This window comes from Chiloscyllium plagiosum, chromosome 45 (assembly GCF_004010195.1).
Source record: "Chiloscyllium plagiosum isolate BGI_BamShark_2017 chromosome 45, ASM401019v2, whole genome shotgun sequence".
In the NCBI taxonomy this organism is placed as follows: domain Eukaryota; kingdom Metazoa; phylum Chordata; class Chondrichthyes; order Orectolobiformes; family Hemiscylliidae; genus Chiloscyllium; species Chiloscyllium plagiosum.
In genome coordinates this window covers 8327527-8346732 of record NC_057754.1, presented here as the reverse complement: position 1 = coordinate 8346732, position 19206 = coordinate 8327527, and the positions used below count along the sequence as shown (strand labels likewise).

The window sequence follows — 19206 nt, the reverse complement described above, 5'->3', positions numbered from 1 at the left end:
TATACCATGACAGAGAGAGTGTGAGAGACAGTGAGAGTGAGAGACTGAGGTATACCATGACAGTGAGAGTGTGAGAGACAGTGAGAGTGAGAGACTGAGGTATACCATGACAGAGAGAGCGTGAGAGACTGAGATATACCATGACAGAGAGTGCGAGAGACAGTGAGAGTGAGAGACTGAGATATACCAGGACAGAGAGAGCGTGAGAGATAGTGAGAGTGAGAGACTGGGATAGAGAGAGTCCCACTTAAGCAGGTCATGTGGTATCCAAATTCCACCTTTGAGACATTACATTCTTTTATGGGATCTGTGCATCGGTTTCTGGGCCCAGCATTTCCTGCCCATTCCTAATGGCCCCTGAAGTGGCTAGTGGTGAGCTGGCTCCTTGAATAGCCACTGTCCTTGGTGAGTAGATACACGCATGCTGCTGTTAGGGAGGGCAGGGTGTGCATGATGGTGAAGGACCAGGAGCTGTTGTACCGCCTCACACACCTACACATTCACACACACGTACTCCCATTCACTCACATACACACACGCACGCAAGTGATGGACAGAGAGAGGGACAGGGACAGACACAGGGAGATAGATAAGACGGGCAGACACGGACACGCACATATACATACACATGTACACATTCAGATTCACAGACAAACACACACACACACTTGAAAGAGGATGACAAAAGGAGGCAGAGACATTGTGGCAGGTAGAGGTTAGTGAGGGAGTGAGGGAAAGCTGGAACAGAAGGGATGACAGAGAGAGAGAGAGAGAGCATTGCAGAAGGAACCAAAGAGTGGAAAAGAACGAAGCTCATTGCCGGAGGAAGGATTCTCAAATGTTTCTCTGAACGCTGTCCCAGGGGACCAACTAGTGAAAGTTTCAGAGTTTCCAAGCTGCTCCGTTAATTAAATTCCTTTAACTTCCTCCCCCAGCACATAGCCTGCAGCAACGCTCTCTGTTCACTTTTAGGTGCCCGACTGTAATCATTTAAGGTTTAAAAATGTCACTGGAAATGAATGATTAATGTGGCCCCAGTCTGCCACCCAGTTTACCTGCGAGCTTGGCTGAGCAGATCAGTCCTTTCTGCCTGTGAGAGTGGAGTTGCTGTTTTACACTGTGTAACATCTCATTGTGCTTCACACAATGATTCACCGTGCCCAGGCGTTCAATTATTCCCTCTGTTCTTCCTGCTGTTGGTTTTGGTCCTTGGCTAATTTAGGAGCTATCACTACTTCCCCCACTCCTCCCAAACGCTATATTGCTTTTAATATCAGCACTAGCCTACCATCCTTTCAGCTCATCGCACTAAAAATAGGACTGTCAAAATGTGGGCACACACAGACTCATAGAGATGTTCAGCTCTTCAGTCCATTACCTCCATGCCAACCAGATATCCGAAATTAATCTAGTCCTGTTTACCAGCACCTGGCCCACATCCCTCTAAACCCGTTCCTATTCACATACCCATCCAGATACCGTTTAACTGTTGCAATTGTACCAGCCCCCACCACATCCTCTGGCAGCTCATTCCACACACGCACCACCCTCTACAAGATAGAGCCTTGCGTCCCTTTCATACCTTTCCCCTCTCACCCTAAAATGGGAAGGTCAAAGGGCTGTTCCGGAGCCATCTTGGATTTGACCTGAGAAGTTAACTCTTGTTTTCTGACACTTTCCACTGAGGCTGCCAGACCTGCTGAGGCTCTCCAGCACTTTTGGAGCTTTCAGTTCAGCGCTCTGGCAACCAGCACTGACCTGCTTTTGTACCCCCGTTCCTGACCCCCCCCCACCACTGCAGCAAACCCCACATGCAAGCCGGCTGCGGTCGGAGGTCAAATGAGACTCCGTGGATCGGTTTCAGGCTCCTTCCCATCATCACCAGCAACTCGTCTCACCTCGCAGTACTGGGGGAGTGGGGTCGAGAGGTCACACTCTCACTGAACGCTACCACAGGCCCGACGGGCTGAGTGGATCACAATCGCTCCTGTTTCCTGTCTTTCGGAAGTGCAGGGGATGGAGGAGGAGCTTTGGGGGTTGGGGGGGTGGGGGTGGGGGTGAGAGGGGGCGTTGCTGTTCCCTGTACACATCACCTCAGGGATAAGGCTTTCGATATATCAGCAAATCCTTCGCCTCAGTACGCCCGCGGGAGCTTCCCGAACTCGCACAAAGACATAACCCACAGCAACGGTTCAATGATGGGATTCAGGGATGAGAATTCCTTACGTGTTCACCAAACCCATTCGTGTGGCTTCGCCTGGTACAGAGGGGAGTGGGCTTTCCAGGTCTCACTCTGTCAGTCCCAAAACCCCCTCCCTATCCCTGTAACCCCTTCCAGTCCCTACACCACCCCCTATCTCTGTAACCCCCTCCAGCCCCTACACCCCCTCCCTATCTCTGTCACCCCCTCCAGCGTGTTCAATCCTCTGGGATCTCTGAATTGCTGGTCTCTGTGAGCCCCCGTCTATCCTAGTCCCATCGGTCCTCCTGTCAGTGGGTGTGCCTCACTCTGCCTGCCTCCTTGGCTCCGCACTTCCTTCGCTGATCCTGCCGGCTCCCTCTCCCACGCTCTCCTGGTCTCCGGCGTTCCTTGGAATTCCGCTTTGCGACCGGAAGGTTTCCGTCCTCTCCCTGTCCCTGAATCCCGGAAGCGATTGCGAGAGAGGGCAAACTGGTGAGGTTGGGGGTGGGGGTGGGAGTACGGGGTGAATGAGCCGGGGTGGGGAGGGTCGGGGAGTCTTACCGAGGAAATGGAGCAGTTTCTGTGCCCGGTTCTGCACCGGTCTCGTGAGGATGAGGTCAGGATTCTCGTCGATGAATTGAGTGTCAACAGCGCCGTACAGAAACTGGTCATTGCTGAGCACATTCTGCAGGAACGGGATGTTCGTCTGAAAGACAGAGGGACACGAGGAGTTAATCCAGAACCACGCGCTGTGGGCGGAGCTACAAACACAGCAAGCGAAGAGCTGGCCCATTCGGCCCCTCTGCCGCACCATGCTAGCACATGTCCAACTGTCCCGCACTGACATCATATCCCGTCGTATCATTGGTTTACTGATCATTGTCTGCTCACTCTCTCTTGAACTTAATGACTGAACGTTCCCATTCCTCAGAGTTTGAGAATTCCAAAGATTCATAAGACCATGAGACATAGAAATTAGGCCATTCAGCCCATCAGGTTAGCTCCACCATTCAATCCTGGCTGATAAGTTTCTCAGGAGAAAGTGAGGTCTGCAGATGCTGGAGATCAGAGCTGAAAATGTGATGCTGGAAAAGCGCAGCAGGTCAGGCAGCATCCAAGGAACAGGAGAATCGACGTTTCGGGCATAAGCCCTTCTTCAGGAAGGGCTTATGCCCGAAACGTCGATTCTCCTGTTCCCTGGATGCTGCCTGACCTGCTGCACTTTTCCAGCAACACATTTTCAGCTCTGATAAGTTTCTCAACCTCAGTTTCCAGCTTTCTCACTGTAATCCTTGATCCCCTCGACAATCAAGAGCCTATCTGTCTCCGTCTTAAATATACTCAGTGACCTGGCCTCCACAGCCTTCTGTGGCAGTGAATTCCATAGATTCCCCGCTCTCTGGCTGAAGACGTTTCTCCTTATCTCCGTTCTAAAGGGTCTTCCCTTTACTCGAAGGCTGTGCCCTCAGGTCCTAGTCTCTCCTACCAAAGGAGACATCTTCCCAACATCCACTCTGTCCAGGCCATTCAGTATTCTGTTTGAATCAATTAGATCCCCCCCCACCTCATCCCTCGAAACCCCATCGAGTATTCACCTCAAACGTTCCTCCTATGTTAAGCTGTTTCATTCCTGGGGCCATTCTCGTGAACCTCCTCTGAGCACCAGGGCCAGTACATCCTTCCTGGGATATGGGGCCCAAAACTGCGCACATTTACCCTCCAAATTGAAGATGTTTCTCCTCATCTCAATCCCAAATAGCATGCCTTTTCTTCCCGCTCTTTGTTTCTGATTTATTCCTGGGACACTCAGTTCCCGGGGTGGGGGATCTATTCGCTGCTCTCTCCTGTCTGGCCCATAACCGGGGTCCAGGAAGCAGTGGGGAGGACTGGGCTTCAGTTACCGCGACGCTATGCCCCTGGGGAAGCAATCACAGGGTGCCCAGAAACCGCCCAACACCCATGGGCACCGCAAGGGGCTGCAGTCCCCTGCCCTGAGCCCCCAGGGGCGACATTTTCCGTTCACTTTGTGAGTCACGTCGAATATAGGACTGTACAGCACAGTACAGGCCCTTCGGCCCACGATGTTGTGCTGAGCATTTATCTTAATCTAAGGTCGACCTAACCTCCACACCCCTCAATTTACCGCCGTCCACGTGCTTGTCCAGCAGACGCTTAGATGTCCCGAGTGTCTCTGAGTCTACCACCACCGCTGGCAGTGCATTCCACATACCCACCACTCTCTGTGTAAAGACCCTACCTCTGACATCTCCCCTAAACCTTCCTCCAAACACTTTAAAATTATGACCCCTCGTGACAGCCATTGCTGCCCTGGGGAAAGGTCTCTGGCTATCTACTCTATCTATGACTCCCATTACCTTGTACACCTCTATCAAATCACCTCTCTTCCTCCTTCTCTCCAGTGTGAACAGTCCGAGCTCCCTCAACCTCTCTTTATAAGTCAGGCCCTCCAATCCTGGTAAATCTCCTCTGCAGCCTCTCCAAAGCATCTACATCCTTCTAAAAATGAGGCGACCAGAACTGGACACAATATTCCAATTCTTTCGGATCTTTCAAAATGATCTGAGGAGGGGAGCCTGGGGCAAAGAGCACTGTGGTGCAGCGCCTGAGCCAGGAGACAGAGCACCCGCTCCCGCGATTCGTCGTAACTGATTAACTTGGGGGGGGGGCGATACCGATGTAGAGAACCAGCTAGGCCAACATCCACTGCCCATCGCCCAGAGGACAGTCAAGTCTCAACCATATGGCTGTGGGTCTGGAGTCACATGGAGGCCAGACCAGGTCAGGATGGTAGTGTCCTTTCCTCAAGGAGATCAGTGAACCAGATGGGCGTTTCACCATTAATCGTCATTTGACTCTTAAGTCTGGATTTTTATTGAATCCGAATTCCATTGTCTGCCGTGGCAGGATTTGAACCCATTGGCTGGGTCTCCGCATTAACAGTCCAGTGATGAGACCACTGGGCCATCACCTCCCTCCGCCTGAGAATATACCGCATCCCCACCCCCCACCCCCCCTCCCCACAACCACCCCACCACCGAGGTACGTCACCCTCCTCTGAAGCCCCTTCACTCAGGGCTGGGCAGCCCTGCCTCTGAGTAAAGGCCCTGGCGCCAGGTCTAGAAAATGGGCTCTCACTCTACAATTTCACCAGGTGAAAGGTCACCGGTATTCCTGAGCCTGTCAGCTAAGTCAGACTGACGTGGAGCATCGCTCGCGTGGTGTGCGATGGCGAGACTACACTAAAACAGAATGGCCTGGGCGCAGCGCTGGCCCTGATATTAAAACACGTTTTCAATTACGCCCCGTCAGTGAGAGCAGGGAATTGCTGCAGACAGGAAGACTGTTTCCTTTGAATTATTCCTGGAATCACAAAGCCTCTCCCACCCCCTTAGCTCCGCTCAAAGCCCCTTCACCCCCACCAGGGCCTTCTGAAATATTATTTCAACTGTTTTTGACCATTTCATCCCATCTCTCTGTAACCCGCAGGATTTGGAAATATCCCAATTTCTGTCTCCACCTCTCTCTTGCCACCTCAAGTGACCCAGAGCAAGTTTGTCACTACAGATATACAATACGCAGACATAATATCAAAGACACAATTTTCAGATACATAATATGCAGATACAAAATTCACAGATATATGATAAACAGATAGATTAAATGCAGATGTATAATTCACAGATATGTGATATGTAGATATTTGATAGGCAGCTACAGAATCCACAGACATATAATTCACAGATAATTGATATGCAGATATATAATTTGTTGATATGTGATACACAGACATATGATACGTAGATATAAAATTTACAGGTATATGATACAGTGGCTCAGTGGTTAGCACTGCTGCCTCACAGGGACCTGACTGATTCCAGCCTCGGGCGATTGTCTGTGTGGAGTTTGCACATTCTCCCCGTGTGGGGTTTCCTCCGGGTGCTCCGGTTTCCTCCCACAGTCCAAAGATGTGCAGGTTCGGGTGGATTGGCCATGGGAAATCAACCATTGTGTTCAGGGATGTGCAGGCTAAGTGGATTAGCCACGGGAAATGCAGGGTTACAGGGATTGGGGAGCGGGTCTGGGAGGGATGCTCTTTGGATGTTTGGTTTTGACTTGATGGGCTGAATGGCCTGCTTCCACACTGTGGGGATTCTATGATTCTCGTGAGGGTGCCCTCGTAAGAACAGCGGTAGGCGATTGCATCCATCCCTCACTGGATTGGCTCAAGGGTGGAATCAAACCTGGGTCCCTGCTGATGTGAGGCAGCAGTGCTAACCACTGAGCCACCATGCCGTCCTAAGGAGGGCTCAAAACTGATAAGGAGGAGGTACTGGATGAGCTGTTGATATTTAAAGAGTTGACCAGGCAGTGGGACCAGAGAAAGGATATCCAAAGCATATTAAAGAGGGAGAGAGAGAGAGAGACAGAGAGACACAGAGAGAGAGAGAGAGAGAGAGAGGGAGAATTGAAGAGACACTCAATATTCCCTAGCCTTGTAGGAGGTGGGAGCTCTGGAGAATTGCAAACCTTACAGCCTTGTTCAAAATGGGATGTAGTTGTGGGCGAGTGGTCAGTTTACTTTCAATGTTGGGGCAACCCCTAGGAATAATCACTCAGGCTCATACCACCCTCTGCGTGAAAAAGTTGCCCCTTAGGTCTCTTTTATATCTTTCCCCTCTCACCCTAAACCTACGCCCTCTAGTTCTGGATTCCCCGACCCCAGGGAAAAGACCTTTTCTATTTATCCTATCCACGCCCCTCATAATTTTGTAAACCTCTATAAGGTCACCCCCCTCAGCCCCCGACGCTCCAGGGAAAACAGCCCCAGCCTGTTCAGCCTCTCCCTGTAGCTCAAACCCTCCAACCCTGGCAACATCCTCGTGAATCTTTTCTGAACCCTTTCAAATTTCACCAACATCCTTCCGATGTTGTCACATGGCAAGATGCGAGCGAGTCGGCGTGGATTGGTTAAGCTAAAGTCCGTGCCGAACGAATTTTCTGGAGTTCTTTTGAAAAGGTGACAGAGAGGGTCGATGAGGATAACGCTGTTGACGTGGTGTACTTGGACGTTCGATGTAGTGTCACGGGACAGACTGGTGAGAAAGGTTGGAAATCATGGATTAAAAATGATGGGGGTGAGGTGGATCCTGAAGGTTCACAACAATAGAATACAGAGAGTTATGCTCAGTGGATGATCTGGATGGTTTGTCATGGAGTACCACAAGGGTACAGGGACTCTTGCTTTTCCTGATAATATATTAACGATATGGATATTGCTGTGCAAGAGATAATCTGTGGGTTTGCGGTTGATATAAAACACAGAAGCATTGTAAACAGTGAAGAGGACAGTTTGTCACTCCAAAAGGTCAGTGTCGCGTCAGTAGAGTGGGTGGAGAGGTGGCAGACAGATGAGGTTTAATATGGCGAGGTGTGAGGTGATGTACTTTGGGGAAAATGAATGTGACGAGACAGGATAAAATAACAGCTACAATTCTGACGAGTGTGCAGGAGTAGAAAGACCTGGGTGTTTACGTACAGGAGCCATTAAAGTTAACAGGACAATCTCCTTCCTATCGGAAGGATGTTGTGAAACCGGGACTGGTTCAGAAAAGATTCACGAGGATGTTGCCAGGGTTGGAGGGTTTGAGCTACAGGGAGAGGCTGAACAGGCTGGGGCTGTTTTCCCTGGAGTGTCGGAGGCTGAGGGCTGACCTTATAGAGGTTTATAAAATCATGAGGGGCATGGATAGGGTAAATAGACAAAGTCTTTTCCCCGGGGTGGGAGTCCAGAACTAGAGGGCACCCTCTAGTATAGAATGAGCTGCCAGAGGAAGTGGTGGAGGCTGGTACAATTGCACCATTTAAGAGGCATTTGGATGGGTATATGAATAGGAAGGGTTTGGAGGGATATGGGCCGGGTGCTGGCAGGTGGGACTAGATTGGGTTGGGATATCTGGTCGGCATGGACGGGTTGGACCGAAGGGTCTGTTTCCGTGCTGTACATCTCTAGGACTCTATTCCAGAACAGGCCTCACCAACGTCCTGCACAACCTCCAACATGATGTCCCCAACTCCTGGACTCAAAGGGACTGAGCAATGGAGGCAAACATGCTGAACACCTTCATAACCACCCTGCCTACATGTGATGCATACTTTAAAGAATTATGTACCTAAACCCCCAGGTCCCTCTGTTCTACAACCCTACTCAGGGCCCTAACGCTATAGTGAGAAGATGTATAGCTCAGGTTGATGATGTTACTGATCACGGATGATGTTACCTACTATGGTGACGAAGCGTCTGAAACCAACCCTTCCAGCTCAGCGAGCAAACGTACATACTAATTAATTGTTTAGCTTTGAAGATAGATGGAAGATGTTGGGAGTGTTCTCCTTGGAGAGAAGGTTAAGAGGAGTTCAGATGAAGGTTTTCAATATCATGAGCGGGCGACTTGGCAGAGGAGATATGGAGAAGCTGGTCCTGTTGCCCAGCAATCAGAGCCGGACAGGAGAGACTTCAAGGCAGTAAATGCGGGCTGAGGAAAAGTACCTTCATCCAGTGAGCAGCAACGGTGTGGAATGCACTGCCTGTAAACATGGGGGAGGCAGGTCCAATTGAGGCATTAACGAGGGGCAGTGGATGATTGCTCAGATAGAAAGAGAGTGCACGCTCACAGGACAAGGGCAAAAGATTGGCACAAAGTTATGACATCCATTCAGGGAGCCGGAGCAGACAAGGTGGGCCTCTGATTGTGTTTTCCTGCATCCTCATGTGTCCAATGTGACGCAGTAAACTCCAAAACCGCCACTCAGTGCTGCTGGTCTGAAATCACTTGACTAAAGGCTACAGCACAGATGCAGAGGGCAGGGCTGTAGCAGACGGCAGGGTGTAGCAGAGGGCAGGGTGTAGCAGAGGGCAGGGTGTAGCAGAGGGTATAACTACAGCAGAGGGCAGGGTGTAGCAGACGGCAGGGTGTAGCAGAGGGCAGGGTGTAGCAGAGGGCAGGGTGTAGCAGAGGGCAGGGTGTAGCAGAGGGCAGGGCTGTAGAAGAGGGCAGGGTGTAGCAGAGGGCAGGGCTGTAGCAGAGGGCAGAGCAGTAGCAGAGGGCAGGGTGTAGCAGAGGGCAGGGTATAAGAGAGGGCAGGATGTAAGAGAGGGCAGTGCTGTAGCAGAGGGCAGGACTGTAACAGAGGGCAGGGTGTAAGAGAGGGCAGGGCTGTAGCAGAGGGCAGGGAGTAAGAGAGGGCAGGGTGTAGCAGAGGGCAGGGTGTAGCAGAGATGTGTCTCTCAGACCGACAACCCTCTCCTTATTGCAAGCAATTTCTGTCAAGGATATCGCACAATATTCAGGTATGATGGGACAAGGACTGGGGAAGGAGTTGCGGGGGGTGGATCACCCACCAATCCTCCCCCAACCTGTCCAACCCCAGCCAGACCCTGCCAGAGCCCCCACCTCCCTCAATGGGTTGGTGGCAAAGAGACAGGACCATTCGCCCATTCCTCAGACTGCCTTGTTAGCGTGCAGCACAGGTACTGGCTATGTCTGACTGCAAGTCAAATGCAAGGCAGAAACCCGTTTCTCTCTCTCTGTGTATCTGTCCCTGTCATTCACTCCATCCTCCAGCGAGGTACCCAGCTCACTAAATGATGCTTGAGAGGCAGGATGCTTTGTCGGTTAATGCAGTAGGTGATATTTTGAGTCATTGCTTGAGTTGGAAATAGCAGCTTTTTATTAAGAGCCGCCCTCTCTCCCTCCCCCTGTCCCTACTCATGCACTTGACACGTACACAAAGATGTTTGCCACATGCACTTAACCCACTGAATTCAAGTTAAAGCAATCAGGATCCTGTTCCAGAGGGAGCAGGCACCGCGCACAAAGCTTCCAGTGGGTTGTAACAGGCCATCCAGCCCATCCGTTCCTTACTGCACTCCCCAGGAACCACCTCCCACCCTCTTCCAATCTCTGCCCTCCCCCCCCAACACCGTCAAAGGTGGAGACCATTCGGAACCCTTAGAGCAACCGGATCATGGCTGACCCAACGCCCTGGACACTGGAGCTCTGAAACGGTAACGGAGAACACAGAGGGTCAGGCATTGCCTGGGGAGAGGGGCGGGGGAGAGCACTTAGTGTTTGGAGGTGACCTGCCTTTGGCACTGATGGGGGTGGGGGGAGGGACAGTCAGTAAAAGATGGCCAACCTGCTAGCTCAGCAGCTTTCCCCCCTCCCCCACCCGCGCTCTTGCCCCATCTTTCCTTGATATCTCTCGTAGCTGCACTCCGCCAGTCAACAGGATCAATGGCTGACCTTCCAGCTCAGTCGCCTGTTTCCCAGCTACCTGCACCCTCACCCCGTACACTTTGATCTCTCCATCCCCTTCTGTTGAAACCGTTCGGGGTTTCGGACTCAACCCCTTTCTGTGACAGACAATCCCGCAGGCTTTCCTCCCCACTCTCTGGGGGGGGGGGGAGAAAACATTTCTCTCTAATCTCAGTCTGAAACGGCTCCATCCGTAATCCTTAGCATGTCACCGCTCTCCCCCCCCTGGTTCTGGACTGCCTGGGTCATCAGGAACATCTTCCTTGCATGTGACCCTGTCGAGGCCCTGTTAGAATTGTATAGATTTCTATGAGAAACCCTCCTCATTCTTCGGAACTCCAGCGAATGTCATCCTCACCGATCCACTTTCCCTTCATACACCAAGGCGTTTAGCACGCTGGCGTTCAATGCTCAGACCTTTGGGTCTAGGAGTTGGGACATCACAATGAGGTTGTAAGGACATTGGAGTGTTGTGTGGAGTTCCGTTCTTCCTGTTATCGGGAGGAAATTACTAAACTAGAGAGGGCTCAGAAGAGACTTACCAGGACGTTGCCGGGAATGGAGGGTTTGATTTGTAAGGAGGAGCCGGGATTTCTTTTCCTTGGAGCGTAGGAGGTTGAGGGGCGACCGATTAGAGGTTTATAAAATTGTGAGCGGCAGAGTTAAGGTGAACAGCAAAGATCTTTTCCCGAGGGTGGGCGAGTTCAAAACTCGGGGGCGTTTATTAAAGGTGAAAGGAGAAAGATTTAAAAGGGACCCGAGGGGCAACCTTTTCACACAGAGGGTGGTTTGTACGTGGCACGGACTGGCAGAGGGAGTGGTAGATGTGAGTACCGTGACAGCATTTGAGAAACATGCGGACAGGTACATGAATAGGAAAGGTTTAGAGGGATATGGGCCAAATGCTGGCAAGTGGGACTAACTTGAGTTTGGGATTATGCCTGGCATGGATGGGTTGGGCCGAAGGGTCTGTTTCCGTGCTGTGGGACTTGAGTGAACCAGCTGGGATTTTACATATGCCATGAGCTGGGCTCTTAATGACAGATTTCCTTGTGTTTGAATGTCACCCTCTGTGATGGAGTGATTCGAGCCCATTTGCCCAGATCATGATCCTGGGGTTCTGGCTTCATCATTCAGCGTTGTTAGCACCGCCTCTCTGACGGACCTATCGCAGCTCGGAAACCACCCCTGGCTGCAGATATCTCTCCTTCATCATTCAAATCCATGCGAAATGGGGGAACAGTGTGAAGCGGAAAAGGCAGGCCACTCAGCCCATTGAGCCTGTTCTGTCAGTCAGTATGGTCAGGCCTAAACTTGGGGCCTTCGACAGTGTCCTCCCTGCTTCCCCTCGATTCCCTGAGAGACCGCAACGTCTGTCCATCACAGCCTTCAATATATCCCAGTAGGGAGCCCCCCGGGCAGAAAGGGGGGAATTCCCTCGATCCCAGAACGTGATTATTGACGGGGAGCTGAGGGGGGCAATTAAATCAGCCTCCCAATCCTGTCCAGTGATGGAGCAGAGGTGGTTCCCTGCTCTGAATCTCTCTGAACCCCTGAAGCACCTCAGGGAAGGGGTGGGTGGGAATCAACCTCCGTTGCTTGGCAACAGTTGACGGAGGAGGGAGAGGGGCAGCGGAAGAGAAACGGTGGGGTCCGAAACGAAACGCCCAGTTCACTCAATTTCCGGTCCCCAAGAGATAGCGGTGCACATAGCTGAGAGGGCTGGCTGAGTGAAGCACCCAGTGGGTGCAGGGAACCCCAGCACAAACAGATTCACCAGTCTGCAGCATCGCGTTAATGTGGTCACCCCTCTATGATGGAGCCCCTTCACTCTGTCACGGGAGGGGAAGGTCGCTGGCATGGGGTTAGATACAGAGTAAAGCTCCCTCTACACTGTCCCCCCATCAAACCCTCCCCAGGACAGGGACAGCACGGGGTTAGATACAGAGTAAAGTTCCCTCTACACTGTCCCCCATCAAACACTCCCAGGACAGGGACAGCACGGGGTTAGATACAGAGTAAAGCTCCCTCTACACTGTCCCCCATCAAACACTCCCCAGGACAGGGTCAGCACGGGGTTAGATACAGAGTAAAGCTCCCTCTATACTGTCCCCCATCAAACACTCCTCAGGACAGGGTCAGCACGGGGTTAGATACAGAGTAAAGTTCCCTCTACACTGTCCCCCATCAAACATTCCCCAGGACAGGGTCAGCACGGGGTTAGATACAGAGTAAAGCTCTCTCTACACTGTCCCACCATCAAACATTCCCCAGGACAGCGAAGCACAGGTTTAGATACAGAGTAAAGCGCCCTCCCCATCAAACACTCCCAGATCAGTGACAACGCAGTGTTAGATACACAGCAAAGCTCCCTCCACACTGACCCCATGCAGGAGCAAGTGGGGTGTATTCCATCACACCCCTGAGTTGTGCCTTGGAGATGGGGTAACAGGCTTTGGGAAGTCAGGAGATGAGTTACTTGCTGCAGTATTCCCAGTACCCTGACCTGCTCTTGTAGCCGCTGCGTTTATATGGCGAGTCCAGTTGAATTTCTGAACAATGGTAAGCCCTGGGACATTGATAGCACTTCCTACAGGGTGGCACGGGGGCTCAGTGGTGAGCACTGCTGCCTCACAGCACCAGGGATTCGGGTTCGATCCCACCCTCGGGCAACTGCCTGTGTGGAGTTTGCACATTCTCCCCGTGTCTGCGTGGGTTTCCTCCGGGTGCTCCGGTTTCCTCCCACAGTCCAAAGATGTGCAGGTTAGGGTGGATTGGCCGTGCTAAGTTGCCCCATAGTGTGCAGGCGTGTGTCGGTGAGTTAACCATGGGAGATGAAGGGTTACAGGGATGGGACTGACAGGGGGAGGGGGCAGTTCTGGGTGGGACACTGTTCGGATGGTCGATGTAGACCTGATGGGCCCAATGACCTCGCTCCCACGCTGTGGGGGTTCTATGAACAGAGGCTGCGCCCCAAAGACAGGTCACTGCTTTCAGAGCGCGGGCAGGTGGTGTGGAGGGTGGGAGCGGCGCTATGGAAATGCAGGGAAGCGAGAAGCATTTCACCACGACAGAAGGCCAGCTCCATCCAAAGGCGAATGTAGGGCAGACAATTCCAGCCGCACACTGCTAAGGTGAGAATCTGTGAAACGACTAGTCATGCTCTTCAGCATCTGGCCCTCAGGCTCACTGTATTATTTGTGTCTAACAACTTCTGACAGACTCGCCAATCCCAACCCTGACCCTGCAGCTGAAGACTCTCTGTTTGTCACCAGGAAAGCCCGCCAAGGGCCACAATGAGCTTTAATCAACACTGATTTCCCTTCAGGTTACACATAAAGGCCTGTGTCAGTGTATAGTTACACCGACCCAGGATTAGCAAAAGAGACTTGCTGTCCTTTCCTGTTGGACACCGAGGTCCTGTGAAATTCATAGAATCCCTAGTGTGGAAGCAGGCCATTCAACCCATCAAGTCCACACTGACACTCTGAGGAGCACACCGCTGTGACCCACTTCCCACTACCATCTAACCCTGCCTGCACATGGCTAACTCACACAGTCTCGGGTATGGGTAATTTCCCATGGCCAATCTATCTTAACCTGCACATCCCTGGGCACTATGGGGCAATTTAGCACGGCCAATCCACCCTAACCTGCACATCCCTGGGCACTATGGGACAATTTAGCGCGGCCAATCCACCCTAGCCTGCACATCCCTGGGCACTATGGGACAATTTAGCGCGGCCAATCCACCCTAGCCTGCACATCTTTGGACTGTCGGAGGAAACTGGAGCACCTGGAGGAAACCCCACCCAGACACGGGGAGAAGATGCAGACTCCACCCAGATAGTGTTGATGGTGGACAGGTTTTGCAGAGTCAGGAGCTGAGTTACTCGCTGCAGTATTCCCAGCCTCTGAGTTATTTGCCTCGATGATTCTTCATCGGAGCAAATTCCACATCAAAGTGCCTCTGGCAGCTTTTTGTTGCACTTACTCACAACAGTTGCTTCTCGCCAGGGTGTTATTTTTCAGCTTGTCATTTCCATGGCGACCCCGGGAGCAGTTAATTGGTCAACGTAAGATTGTGTGAGATAGAGCCGCGCCATTCTGCTGACCCCCTCAGTCGCTCGGCAGTCTGCCTGATCCCAATTCCCTCACCTTCCCCCTCACTTCCTTTCTGCTTTACTCATTCCTCGAGACCCTGGCCTGAATGCCTCAACAGGCCCGTCTGCACTCATCGAGTGACGAGGCAGAACCCGGTGAACAAATCAATGAAGTGTCCCACACGATGGTTCAATTGAAGCCTTTTTGGGAGGCCATTCATCTCGTTATGGCTATGCAGACTCTCTGAAGGAGTACCCCATGTGTCCCTCCCCACCCCAAACCCTACCTTGTCTCCATCGCCCTGCACTGTGCCTCACGTCTGAACGATATAAGATGCCTACACCTCAGGGAGGGATTATAAACAGGAAGAACATCAACTAAATCAAAGTCTTGGGCTCAGCCATTCCCTGGGGTATTCCCCACGGCAACACCTCTACCTCCTTTTCAAATTGTTGTTCCCTTTAAGATTTGGCATTCTTGCCATGTTATCCTGATAAGTGCAGGACGAAAAAGTTTCAAAAGCAGAGGCCTTCTCTCAGCAGTAATAAAGACAGCTCAATGGGGTCAAAGACTCTTGTTCAAACTGACCAATAGCTGACTAGCTGCAGCTGTTCCTCCTATTAGAAAAAAGGGCAGACTTGTCTTTGTACAATGTCCTCCCTGACCTACATTGGCCCCTTTGCAGTCAATGAAATCTTTTTTGAAAGTGTATTGTAGATAGGACAGGAGGCACATGGCACACAGCATGATCTCCCACAATTACACACACCTAAACACACACAACCTCAAACACACACAAACGCACCAAACACACACATATATACCCACACTCCAAACACACACATCCTCAAAAACACACACACATACACAAACACACGTACACAACACATAAATACACACACAGACACTCTCACAAACACACACTCGCACATTCACATACACTCACACACACATACACTCTCACTCATACACACATACACTCTCTCACACACGCAGATACTGTCACTCACACACACATATAAACACACAGTGATGTAATGTCTGACCAGTGCTGGTCAATGATGGATAGATACATATTGACCATGAGCTTATCTTCTGGAAGATTGATGTGGGATCATTTACGTTCACCAGAGGGGGCAGATAGAGGCTGGATCTGAGAAACAGCATCTCTGACAGTGCAGCACACCCACAGCCCTGTACACGGGGTGTCAGGCTCCAGAATGCACCCCAGATAACGGACTGGTGTTTTCATTCAGAGGCGAGCACCTTAAAGCCAATAGACGAACGAAATGATAACATGTTCACGTGCACACACTGCACTGTGCCCATATCTTTGAACTAATGGACCACTTTGCCCTGTTCCCAGGCCTGGCCAAGCTGGCCATGAACATGTCTGGGCAGTTAAGGGATCTCCTGTCCCGAATGTTGGTTGCTGTCTGCGCCTGGGTGCCTGTCAGTGTTATCGAGTCATACAGCATGGAAACAGACCCTGTGGACCACCCACTCCACGCCAACCATGTTCCCAATCTAAACTGGGCCCACCCGCCTGTGCTTTGCCCATATCTCTCCAAACATTTCTTATTCATGAACGTATCCAAATGTCTCTCAAACGTTGTAACTGTACCCATGTCCAACCCTTCCTCTGGAAGTTCATTCCACATGTGAACCACTCTCTGCGTAAAAAAAAAAATTGCCCCTCATGTTTTTTTATAAAAATCATCTTCCTGTCTTCTTAAACACATGCTCCCTAGTGTTGAAATCCCGCACCCTAAGGAAAGGACACCTGCCATTCACTTTATCTCCACCCCTCGTGATTGTATAAACCTCTACAAGGTCACCCCCGACAGTGAACAAATTCCCAGTCTTTTCAGCCTCCAGCTCCTTGTAATTCAAAAACCCTCCGTTCCCAGCAACATCCTGGTACATGTCTTCTGAACCCTCTCCGGTTTAATAATCTCCTTCCTGTAACAGGGTGACCAGAACTGGACACAGTAATCAAGACAAAGCCTCACCAATGCCCTGTACAACCTCAACATGAACGTCCCAACTCCGACACTCAAAGGTCTGAGCAACGGAGGTAAGCTTGCTAAATACCTTCTGTTGCATTGTTCGGCTCCAGAATGACATTCTAGTCATATTTGATGAATTTCTCACAACGTTTCTGATTTTTGCTATGGTGTTGTTTCCAGAGGACGTCAATTAATTAATCTGCTTGACTGTTTTTAAGCTCCCCCCAAGAGAGTACAATGATTGCATCGCAAATACAGCAATCGTGGCCCTCACCACACATCTCATTTCGATTTGGGAACTGAAAAATGCACCAGGCCACTTCCAAATTTCCAATTAGCTGAAGGCTTCACAGAATTCTGACAGTGTAGAAACAGACCATTCAGCCCAACAAGTCCACACCGACTATCCAAAGAGTAACCCACCCAGATCCATTCCCTTACCCCATTACTCTACAGTTCCCCTGGCTAATCCACCTCACCTAAACATCCCTGAACACTATGGGCAATATCCCATGGACAATCCACCCAAACCTGCACATCCCTAGGCACTACGTGACAATTTAGCACGGCCAATCCACCCGAACCTGCACATCCGTGGGCACTATGGGACACTTTATCACAGCCAATCCACCCTAACCTGCACATCCCTGGGCACTATGGAACAATTTAGCACGGCCAATCCACCCTAACCTGCACATCCCTGGACACTATGGGACAATTTAGCACAATGAATCCACCCTAACCTGCACATCCCTGGACACTATGGGACAATTTAGCATGGCCAATCCACCCTAACCTGCACATCCCTGGGCACTATGGGACAATTTAGCATGGCCAATCCACCCTAACCTGCACATCCCTGGGCACTATGGGACAAATTAGCACGGCCAATCCACCTTAATCTGCACATCCTTGGGCATCATGGGACAATTTAGCACGGCCAATCCACCCTAACCTGCACATCCCTGGGCAAACTGGGACAATTTAGCACGGCCAATCCACCCTAACCTGCACACCCCTGGGCACTATGGGACATTTAGCATGGCCAATCCACCCTAACCTGCACATCCCTGGGCACTATGGGGTAATTTAGCACGGCCAATCCATCCTAACCTGCACATCCCTGGACACAATGAGGCAATTTAGCACGGCCAATCCACCTTAATCTCCACATTCTTGGGCACTATGGGCAATTTAGCACGGCCAATCCACCCTAACCTGCACAACCCTGGGCACTTTGGGACAATTTAGCATGGCCAATCCACCCTGACCTGCACACTCCTGGGCACTATGAGACAATTTAGCACGGCCAATCCACCCTAACCTGCACATCCCTGGGCACTATCGGGCAATTTAGCACGGCCAATCCACCCTAACCTGCACATCCCTGGACACTATGGGACAAGTTAGCATGGCCAATCCACCCTAACCTGCACGTCCCTGGGCACTATGGGACAATTTAGCACGGCCCATTCACCCTAACCTGCACATCTTTGGACTGTGGGAGGAAACCAGAGCAACCCCATGCAGGCACGGGGAGAACTTGCAAACTCCACACGGACAGTCGCTTGAGGCTGGAATTGAAGCTGGGACCCTGGTGCTATGAGGCTGCAGTGCTAACCACTGAGCTACTGTGGGACTAAAGAGTACAGTATGGAGAATTTAATATGCGTGACAGAGATCCCACCCAGCGGATGGAACATTGATTTTAATCAGTTTTCTTGGCTTGTACTCTCCGGAATCTGGGAGAATGAGGGGGGATTTCACCAAAATATATAAAATCCTGATGGGACTGGACAGGCTCCCTGTGGGAAGAATGTTTCCAATGCTGGGAAAGTTTAGAACCAGGGGGTCACAGTCTCATTAGAGGTAAGCCATTCAGGACTGAGGTGAGGAACAATTTATTCATTCAGAGTGTCGTGAACCTGTGGAATTCTCTGCGACAGGGGCCAGTTTGTTCCATACATTCAAGAGGGAGCCCTTGTGCCTCAAGGGATCAAGGGTTATGGAGAGGAAGCAGGAGTGGGGTACGGAACATGCATGATCAGCTGTGATCCTACTGAATGGTGGTACAGGCTCGAAGGGCCGAAGGGCCTACTCCTGCACCCTGTTTTCTGTGTTTCTCTCTCTGCGCCTCCTCTCTCTGTTGTTGTAGTCTGGACAAAGGTGTGCTAGTTACAGAGAGAGAGAGAGAGAGAGGGAGCAGCTCAATTAATTCCATTTCACTCAATCACTCACAGGGGAGTGCTTTGGGGAAGTGAAAACTTCAAGCCTGGTTCACTTGCACCTGTGTTAGTGCCTGTCCACTGAGTAACGTTCACTGTCGAACCCCCGTGCAGGAAGCAGAGTTGGAATTTGGGTCATGACCACGCTTGTGGTCACACACACGCTTGTCCGCGCACACACACACACACACTTCCTCACTCACTCTCCCTCACACACACACACTTCCTCACTCACTCTCTGTCACACACACACCCTCACACACATTTCCTCACTCTCCCTCACACACACACTCCCTCACTCTCTCTCTCACACACACTCACATACATCCTCACAGCACGACATGGCTACG

The 19206-nt window shown here is 51.2% G+C and overlaps 1 protein-coding gene across 5 annotated transcripts in view; it reads right to left on the bottom strand.

Annotated features, from left to right (window-relative positions):
• Positions 1–19206, bottom strand: part of LOC122543886 (pyruvate carboxylase, mitochondrial-like) — a 567831-nt gene that overhangs the window by 7935 nt on the left and 540690 nt on the right. For all 5 annotated transcript variants that reach the window (XM_043682747.1, XM_043682746.1, XM_043682749.1 and 2 more), the window contains one exon: positions 2744–2888. In XM_043682747.1, the coding sequence (XP_043538682.1) occupies positions 2744–2888 (145 nt within the window). The remainder of the gene's footprint in view (positions 1–2743; positions 2889–19206) is intronic.